The sequence below is a fragment of the Myotis brandtii genome, unplaced genomic scaffold (assembly GCF_000412655.1).
Source record: "Myotis brandtii unplaced genomic scaffold, ASM41265v1 scaffold420, whole genome shotgun sequence".
NCBI lineage: Eukaryota > Metazoa > Chordata > Mammalia > Chiroptera > Vespertilionidae > Myotis > Myotis brandtii.
Window position 1 is genome coordinate 1,590,231 of NW_005366109.1, and position 10,747 is coordinate 1,600,977.

Below are 10,747 nucleotides of genomic sequence, written 5' to 3' on the forward strand. Positions count from 1 at the left end.
ACAGGCCTCTAATATATATATATATATATATATATATATGTATATGTATATGTATGTATATGTATATATATGTATATGTATGTATATTTTTTAAGTGAAGTTAGCTTTTTACACATCTAATCTATATTTTGTAAAACTATATGGTTTCACTGGTTTCTGTTTTGTGTATGTGTGAGAGATACTACGCATAACAAAAACACTAATTAGATATATACAGATTAATAATGGGTGGTGAGATCACTAGCAATTTTTATTTCTTTGTGATTTTCTATGTTCTATGTTTTCCACAAAAAAACCATATTCATTACTTTGATAAGCAGAAAAAGCAAAAAAAAAAAGGGGGGGGAGGAGGGGTTAAAGGAATAAACCCTTTAACTCTTTCCTCAGAACAAAACTTTAAGAGAAATAGCCAAGTGATCACAAAGAAATAAATCATCAAATCTGTAAAACCAAAGCAGATGACCACACAGTTAGGTCATCTGACTCAAACACAACATTCGTTTCTCTCCAAGTCAGACAGACTCACCGGCTATCTCGGTCCCACAGGAGTATACGTATGTGATTGATAATGGACGGCTGACCTAGCTTAATCTCAATGCCAGAACGGCAGTCATCATCAATTGGATGCCTGGAAAATCCATGGTCCAAATCATAATTTTGAGTATCACCATCTAGTAAGGCAGATTTCAGCTCCCCCTTTACAACCTGGGCTCCATACTTCATAGTTGCAATGTTTTCTTCTGGTACTACAGTTAAAAATACAAAAAAGCAAGGTTAATGGTTAGTTATGAAATTACTCTATAACTTGGGGAAAAAAGCAAATCCTAGGATTCTAGTATGTATATTTAATTTAAAATGGCAGAGACAAGCTTATGAAAACAGAAGATATGCAATGTCTATGAGGATTAAATTTAATGGCACCATCACAGCCACAAACTGCTTGGAACTAATGTTATTAAGAAAAAGTTGATAATACTAGAAAAAACACATGTACTAGCACAAACAATCAGCTCTGCTGAGTTCCTTCTATTAGCAGTTTCAATTTAATATGTACCAGACAAAAACAGCATGTTAGACAAGCATGTCAAACTCAAGGCCCACAACGAATATATTTTGCGGCCCAGCCAATATAAAGGTATGTAAGAAACGTTTTAATAAAAATTTCCTAACTTAATTTTTACAATGTCCTGTTATACATAATTATTAACAACAAACTACAACATTCGCTAATGACTGATGACTATAATTGTGTTGCATTCATTTCCCGTATGCGCCTTACGCGCAGGCGCACCATTTCTCTCCACTAATAGTAGCAGCGAATATTTTAGCAGCGATTGCCATGCCATTAGTTTTGTACTGACTTGTTTGGTGTGCGCAACAAGAAATATTTCGCTTTTGGAGAACAAGAAAAATAGGTTTATTTGTGTTACGCTTATTAATTTGTGCAGTTATTTAGTATCTGGTAAGTGAATGTTCAAGAAAAAATATTAATTTTTATTAAAATGTTCTATTATTTTGTTAATGATTACTCATTTATTTCAGCCCTTTGTATTCAGCATGTCTCTATCAAAATAAACCTATTTTCTATGAAAATTGAAGCTTTTGTTTTTTTGCAGCCCACATAAACTTAAACCTGTTTATTTGGCCCGTGTTAGCCTTTGAGTTTGAAATGCTTGATCTAAGATGACCCTATACCTGCCATCTGGACTGAGCACAATGTATAAAGCAGAGCAGACAAGTCAGACATCTCAATAAATAACAGAAAAAGAGAGGTTCCAATACAACAGAGCTATTGGTCATACATGGATGAGCTAAATCAATCAATCTAACTGAAAAACAAAAATATATCTAAAACAAGATTTTTTTTTCACTTGAGTATTTTTAAAAATGAAAATTCAGATAGTCTGTCATCAAAGTCAGTATTGTGGTTATAATTAAACACTCTCCCTTTTCCAACAGTAGATTTATTAAGTGTCCACTGTCCTTGAGACTCTGAAGTCCTCTATGCACACTTTGCTTCACAGATCTGGAACCCATACTCCAGGAACTAACATTCTAAAACCGACACTCTCCATGGAGAGACCTGAGGCAGCATAAAGTAGACATCAAGAGCTTGAGCTTCAAAGTCAGAGTTTAAATAGTGGGCTCCACCTTTAACCGAGTGTATCACTTTGGGAAAGTTACCTTCTCTGAACTTAAATTTCTCCATAGGGCAGTATCTATTCCCCAGGTGTTTCCATTTTTTGTTTTTGTTTCAACGATTAAATGAGATGTTGTTTGCAAAGCACACAGTAAACTCTAAGAAAAGACTGCTATTGTTATTATGAGCCATAATTTTTAAAGCAACAATAAGAGAACTAAGCAAGTTTACACACAGTAAATACTAGTAAATAGTGAAGCCTCACAGTATGTATACATCTGGGCTATGTGATTTGAATAGACTCAAGTATGAGCCATAATTAGGCTCTTAGGGAAAGGGGGTAATTCATTATTGCAGCTCACTTGGAAAATGTGGAGTCTAAAAAATTTTTTCAAATGAAGACAGGTAAGAGAATGACTCTGGGAGACACTAAGTGCAACTGGAATGCAATTGGGATGGGTTTAGTTAACTTGCAAAGACTAAGGCAACTCAGACACAAAACAAACAAAACCTAGTCCCGCTCAACTTCTTACCACCAGAAGTTTAAGTGCCTCAGATTTATAACTTCTTAAATTCTATTAGCTCATGGTAATCATACATATTCTTCATATTTATTTTTCATTTCTTTAACAAACCTTATTAATTCCTTTGACTTACTTCTCATCAAAATCCTTTGAAGTGTAATATTACTACTACATCCATTTTGCAGATGGGGAAGTGTGGGCAGGAGTTTAGATGGACTTTTCTTGACCGAGGTCACACGGCTGGCCAGTATTAGAGCCACAATGAGAACCAGGCGGTCTGTCTTCAGGGGCCCTGCTCTGATACCTCCTTCATGAACAGTTTCTGATGGGAAGGACATACTTATCCCCTCTTTCTAACCCCTTCCCTCTAAGGAGACCTAAGCCCAGAGGAAAGAAACAGATAGTATGATATATTTTTAAAAGTTAGACAAAGTGAGAAAACCTAACCTTGAGACTCAGGCTCTACCTGAAACCACTTGGTCTCTGTGAATCTGTTTTCTCATCTAAAAATAACACTTTGCCCAACCGTCCACAAGATTACTGTGAAGGTCATGCTACAAGTACTGTATAAGTACATGCTAAAGTACTGTATAAGTATAGAGTCTGATGAGTCACAAAATATTTACTGTGGACTTGTTCTGTACCCCATACCATGTGAGTGTCTAGGACCAGCTCAGTGAACTAGACAGAAAGGCCTGCATCCTGACGCTTCCAATCTAGAGATGAAGCACTTTATAAAGCAAGCAAACAAACAAAAGTTTCAAATTTGTGCTTTTCAAATATCAATGATGTGCAACTAGTTGGTAAGAAGAAACCTGAATAATCCCTTATTGCTGGGCATGAGAGGTGGGTCCAAAGTCTGCTGCTACCGACCACTGAAACCACCTCCTCCAGTTCTGACACCACTAGTCAGGGCCAAGACAACAGATTCAGAAACTGCATTACCCTTTGATTTTCTCTAAACATAAGCTTCTTCACTTATCAAGCTAGGAATAACATACTAGGCACAAGAGTTTCAAGGGACTGTGACGAAAGGTCTAAAATTGAAATGAAACTTCTACCAGAAGTCTAAGTTGTCTTTTGAAGTTTATTTCAAGAGTGCTTGAGAACTTTTCTAACTGTTTTTGATATAGATTCCCCAAAAGTATCTTTCATTTCAAAACAGGCAACATTTACAGTGGCAATTCTCTCATGGTAACTATAATCAGAGTACCTCACAGGATAAAAATACAAAACCTATGGCTAAATGATAAATTTAACACAAAAGGTAAACATGAGAAAATCCAAATCATAATAAAATAATTCAAACCATAAATATTCTTATTATTTATATTTGTCTATCAGTAGAGAAAAAAAGCTCTCAAAAATACGGGGTGAGAGATTAAAGGAGCTAGTAGATAACAATAATAGTTTTCTTTACATTTGTCATTTTTTATGCATTTTATAAGCATTTAGGGGAAAAGTTAAGTTTTGAAGTTTCACAGCTAGGCAGAAACAAGCCAATTACTAGAAAGAAAAACTAAGGAGAAATGGAGCAGGACCTGCCCCTAGCTACATAATGCCAAAATCTGAGTGGTGCTGGGTTATTTGACTTTGTTTTTCTTTCCCTCCTACATTCTTAACCATCCTTTATTGAACTCTCTGTTACATCTAGGCTGAGGCCATTGCTCACCCCTGATGGATCGTTTGGATTCACACTCAGCTCTCTGCAGACTGCAATCTCTTTTCCAGATTCTGTTCCCTAAATCATCTTCTACTCCCTGAAGAATGATGAACCCTCCCTCCCAGCAAGTATATCATCACATATGACTTTCTTGACAACTCCTGTCTCATCTTAACTTTTCCGTTATCTCCACTCTCTGCAGGCCTCCTCCTTTCCACAAGGCACAACAGTGGTCCTTAAACATCACAAAACAGAAACAGAAAATAATCCAGGCTGGAGACTCTATTGAAGAACACGGGCCTCATAAGTCAGATCAGCACTTTGGTTCCAGCTTGGGCATCAATTTCACTCAGTAACTTTACATATCAAGATCAAAGAATGGAAACAGATAGCTCTAGCTGGTTTGCCTCAGTGGATAGAGTGTAGGCCTGTGCACTGAAGGGTCCCCAGTTGGATTCCAGTCAAGGGCACATGCATGGGTTGTGGGCTAAATCCCCACTAGGGGGCGTTTAGGAGGCAGCCAATCAATGATTCTCTCTCATCATTGATGTTTCTATCTTTCTCTCCCTTCTCTTCCTCTCTGAAATCAATAAAAATATATTTTTTTTAAAAACTGAAGATTTTAAAAAAAAAGAATCTATATATATAAAAGGCTAATATGCAAAGTGTCCCCTCTGGAGTTCAACCGGGAGACCAGGATTTCGATTGTGCACTATGACATGTGCTGACCACCAGGGGGCAGCGCGGAATGAAGGGAGGCCCCGTCGGGCAGCCGGAAGGCCCAGATTGGCCCTGATCGCTGGCCAGGCCTAGGGACCCTACCCATGCAGGAATTTCATGTACTGGGCCTCTAGTGGAAACATATAAGAGCTGAAAAGGACCTTAATCCTATTAATTTAAAGAAAAAAAAATTCCTAAGCAGCCTTCTATGTGCTGGTCATTGTGCTGGACTCAGCCCTCTAGCAACTCACCACTTAATAGAGATAAGAGCTCCTATCAGATTTCAACTACCACACAGAGGAATACTCAGTAAAGATGACTTGTGAACTCCCTAGTTTACAGATGAAAATACTGTAAACTATAGTTGGGAAGATACAATAATAATAGAAGTCAAAGAGTTTCAAAAGTATTAATGACTCATTTTTGTTATTGCTGTCTTTATGTGATAGGTGAGACAAATTTTAAATTCTAGTTTAAAAGGAAGGGATGAATTCATTGTCATTCATTTATTCAGCACTATGCTAGGTGCTGGAAAACAAGTGAAAAGATATAATTACAGTCCTCAAGAAGCTCAGTCTAGTAGGAGTCTAGGCCAAAAAGCAACAACTAAAATATTACAGTTGCAAACTCCATTAGTCTGAGTTAATGGAAACTGTGGGAATAGGTACATGTTGCCATGTACCTACAGCACAGATTTAAACACACACACATTTATATATTAATCAATAACTTAGCAGTCCTATGAACAGAGTGACTTTTACTCAATAAAAAAATCCTGAGGATGGAAGTTGTAATATAAATCTTGCTATAAACATGAAGAAACAAGAATTTACTGTTCTCTTTCCCAAAGTCTAAAACCTGAGATAAGCAAAACAAAGTATAACTTAGTCTGAATAGAAAAAGCACTAACTTTCAAGGCAGAAATAAGTATCTCTACAGCTAAGACAAAACTAAACATTAAGAGAATGGTCTGAATACAAGTAGCTTAAATACCCTAAAGGAAAAAATATTATCATTAAAAGTTAATTCCCTTTCCCCCAGAGTATAGATAAATGCTCATCATTATATATGTACAAAATTAGTCTAAACCAGCTTCCCTGAAAGATTAACCATCACTGGTGAGTTAAAACATCCTTTGGGTCCTCTTTTTTTTTTAAGAGGGTAAAAAGCACTATAATTTGGTAAAAACCCTCCAAGATATGCAGCTCTAAGAATTAAACCCCTCAGCAACCAATATTAATGAACTAAAAGAAAAAAATGAGAAAAATGATATTAATCCCTAGTCTCAAGATAAGAACCTCTCTACAATTCATGAAAAGTTCCCAAAGACAAAGAACCCACACCCAGGAAAGAACAAAAAAACAAACAAGTTGTCCAATGATTTCAAAATAAGCAGAACTATTGTTCCAGAACAATAATCTCAGGAACAGTTCTGAAACTTTAGACCCTTTTTTTCCTAACAATAAAGAAATCTATTGAAAGAAATAATGATATAAATGTTTGGATAACATTTACTTAGAAAATAACTTATTTTTTACAATCTGATGGGAAAGTGATATGCTTCCTTAGTAGTTATACTATTGATTTTACTAGTCATATAATTTAAAAGTCAGAAAAACAGACCGCTACTTAATCATTTCTCAAGTTTAGAAGTTAGATAACAGATTCCCAAACATTTGTATAATCTCTTCCTTGGGTTCCCACTGAATTATTCCAAAATAAATAGCTTAACATTAAAGAGGAATAATTGCATATGTCATTCCAGAACCAAGTATCCCTCAACTGGTTGAATTACTCCCTTTCATGGTAATTTCATGGGTTTATTACAACCCAGCTCTGACAACTATAGGAGCAGCTGATCAATTCCAAGCTACCAGTAACTATGTGAAACGTCCTGAGCACTTCCATATTCCTGCAGCAATGTCTGAAGCCTAGCCCTATAACGAACCCAGATACCAGGTTCTATCAGCACCTCAAATCAAAACTAGGGCAAGAAGGGGAAAAAAGGAGTTTATGTAAGGGGATCCAAAAATGAAAATTCAGAAAGTCTAAAATTAGGCCCTGGCCAAGTAGCTCAGTTGGTTAGCGCATCATCCCAATATGCCAAGGTTGCAGGTTCCAATCAGAGCACATACAGGAAATCAACTAGTGAATGTATAAATAAGTAGAACAACAAATCTCTCTCTCTCTTTCTCTCTCTCTCTCTCTCTCTCTCTCTCGCTCCCCCCCCCTCCTTTCCTCCCTTCTTCCCCTTTCCCTCTCTTCCTCCTTTCCTCTTTCTAAATCAATAAAATAAAATTACTTATCTTGTTACCCTCCGCCTCCCATCCTCCCACACCTTATCTAGTACTATTCTCTAGCACCTCCAAATCCCTTCCTGGACCTCTCCAAACCTGTTCCCTGCAGCTACCATACGATTTCTCGACTACCTTTCACTCCAATTCACACAGCAGACAGTCAATATATTGTTTTTATTTATTAAGAAAAAACACCACATAAGTATTGGAAATGCTACATACATGTTTAGCTATTATTATTGTTATTTAGAATCTGTATGTTCATGCTGCCTAAAATAATAAGTACATAGCATGTAGTTAGCATTGATTTGTTGGAGAAAGAAGAAAAAGTTTTGAGGATAATATCTATTGCTTACACTCTAGGGAATAGCTGGAAAATTTGTCCAAGGGTGGCAAGAAATAACTATTTGGGAATCTACAACAGCTATGCAATCTCAGGAGGACTATAGGGAAAGGCATTCCATAGGGAGCAGAGCTATATGTTCTTAGACCCATATGTTCCATATATACTTGCACTGTAGTTTCATAGCTGAGACTGTCACGCGATGCAAACAAAACTTTTGATGAGATTAGAACGAACAGGTACTTACTGAGCATGCCTCTGTAATTGAGGTCCATATCCCGGCTCTCTGATCGAACTTTAATAGCATCCAGAATGGCATCAGGAGACAGCAGTCCCGAAGGCCTCACAACGTTGAGCAGTTCGGTGAGGCTCATCAGAGGCAAACGCACAGCCTGCATGATTTCTGCATGATTCTCCTTTAAATTGTGCTTACACCAGTTGAACAAGGCTAGGAAAATATCTTTTTCGGGAGCTGCAAATGAATCTCTTAATACGATGTTTAAAAGTGCTGTCTGAAAAGGATAACAAGAACAAATTCCAGTTATTATGGAGCTCAACCATGTGCAGTATCCAACAGAACTGCAAGTATCAGTTATATGTAAACAATTAATTCTCTTTGACCATCTTCTCTCCATATTCTATGCCATGTACTTTCTTGCACATGGCTGTGTGAATACCTATAGGCATATTGTACCACTACCTCAAACATCCAGTCTTTCCTACACATCTGCATCCATCTTTTAATAAAACAAGAAGAAAAACATCAATGTGAGGAGCTGTCTTTCCATATATGTTCTTCAAGAGATACATCTAGCATTTAAAATTCAAAATCTTTTCTTTCACAGTATTACTGCGCTATCATTATTTTTGGTCCTCAGATTTTCAGACTGACCCCAGCAACACTGGTGCAGCCCTCAAAGACCTTGTCTCTAAAAATAAAGTAGGGTAATAAAAATCATAGTTTAAACTCAAAACAAAATGTGTAACTTTCCAAATACTAGTAAGTGTTCTCATTCAAAAGATTCAGGTCCTAAGAGGAACACCGAAAGGGAAAAGAGAGACAACCACCAAGGTTCAGAGAAAGATTTGAGCAAAAAAGTTTTACTCTGGCTATTATTCAGTATAAAACACCATTAATAGTGAATTTTGAACCAGGAAAAAAAAACTGATTTAGAGACATACAGCAACACATCTGATCTCCCTTATGAATTTTCCCTCTCATAATGGAATTATTCTCTTTATCAAAGAAATACAAATTCAAAAAGCAGTATGCAAGACCACATTGAAAACAACTACCTAGCATCACAGTCTCTTTTGTACTTGGAATTTACCAAAAGAACCTAAAAGAAAACAGAAGCAATCTGTCCTTCTCTTATATGATCTAGTCTCAGTAGCCACAGGCAGGTGGCTAGACAGACAACCTCTTCCACACCTTTGACTTTTATTTTTTCTTAGTCCATTGCTGCATTTCTACTGGACAGATATAAACAAGACCATGCATGCCTGTAAGTTTCTTGCAGACAATGACACACCTTAGAAAGAGAGAGGAAGCCTTCGCTTGAGAGCACCTCCTGAGCATTTCTGTCCATAAACATGCAGCACATGCAAGTTAACTTGGGCAGTGAGTAGAGACTGGCAACGTCAAAAGTCATACAGACATTCTGAATGTTGAGTATGGTGCAGAGATACTCAGAGGTAGAATCCTCCAGCTCTGGAAATCCATATTTATGAGCCAGGCTCAGAAAGTCCAGCAGCACCTCCTCCTTCTCATCCGTCAGTGTCGCCCGCCCAGTGTAGATGTACTTGAGTAGCATCGTGAACGCTTCCGCAGTGGTGTCCTGGAGGGGGATTTCTGCTTCTGGCTGAGATTCTCGCATTCCACCGTATAGCAATGCTCTGCACGTCAGAGAAAAAAATGCACGAGAAAAACCTCAAGTAAGATTTGCTACAAAATCATGAAGTTACAAGTATCAACATTATACAAACATAAATTTGTTTAATGACATAAAGATTCAGGTAAAGAAGTGCATAGTAATCATTTGAAGTTCTCTAAAGAAACTAAGAGAAATACCTTGAAAACTATTTTGAATTAATTTTATAAATAAGTGAACTAATGAAATATCCTGAAAGCTCAAGACAGTCATTAAATAGACAGATACAAATGCTTTTTGACCTGGCTGGTTTGGCTCTGTGGATAGAACGTCAGCCTGCGGACTGAAGGTTCCCAGGTTCGATTCCGGTCAAGGGCACATGCCTAGGTTGCAGGCTCAATCCCCAGTAGGGGATGTGCAGGAGGCAGCCAATCAATGATTCTCTCTCATCATTGATGTTTCTCTCTCTCTCTCCCTCTCCCTTCCTCTCTGAAATCAATAAAAATACATTTTTTTAAAAATGCTCTTTTGAGAGGAACAGTGAAATCAATATAAACATGTTAAAGGCCAATAAAACAGTTTAAAAAGTAAAACTCTATAGTGGTTAGAATGTTGGTCCTAGACCTAAATGTCACAGGCTCCAGTCCAGGTCAAGGGCACATACCTGGATTGCAGGTTCAATTCCTGGTCCCGGTCGTGCCCATGCAGGAGGCAACCAATCAATGTGTCTCTCTCACATCGATTTTTCTCTCTCTTCTCTCTCTCTTTTTCCCCCTCCTCCCTCCCTCCCTTCCATTCTCTCTAAAAATCAATGGGAAAAAATATCCTCGGGTGAGGATTAAAACAAAAAAGTTGAAACTCCTAAGATTTGGAAACAGCCCAAGTACCCATCAGTAGATGAATGGGTAAAAAAGCTGTGGGACATTTACACTATGGAATATTTTGCAGCTGTAAAAAAAGAGGGATCTCTTACCCTTTGGGACAGCATGGATGGACCTGGAAAATATTATGCTAAGTGAAATAAAAACTGAGAAAGACAAATATCACATGATCTCACTTATTTGTGGAATCTAATAAACAAAATGAATTGACCAACAAAATAAGACCCGAAGCATGGAGGTACAGGAACAGACTGACATACCTCAATGTAGGGGTGGGGGGACAAGGAGAGATAAACCAAAGAACTTAT

The 10,747-nt window shown here is 37.4% G+C and overlaps 1 protein-coding gene across 3 annotated transcripts in view; it reads right to left on the bottom strand.

Annotated features, from left to right (window-relative positions):
• The window catches only part of BTBD9 (BTB (POZ) domain containing 9), a 433,633-nt gene that overhangs the window by 356,811 nt on the left and 66,075 nt on the right, over positions 1-10,747 (bottom strand). For all 3 annotated transcript variants that reach the window (XM_014545711.1, XM_014545709.1, XM_014545712.1), the window contains exons 3-5: positions 9,220-9,583; positions 7,935-8,199; positions 527-746 (exon numbers count right to left, since the gene is read on the bottom strand). In XM_014545711.1, coding sequence (XP_014401197.1) covers positions 527-746; positions 7,935-8,199; positions 9,220-9,583 — 849 coding nt within the window. The remainder of the gene's footprint in view (positions 1-526; positions 747-7,934; positions 8,200-9,219; positions 9,584-10,747) is intronic.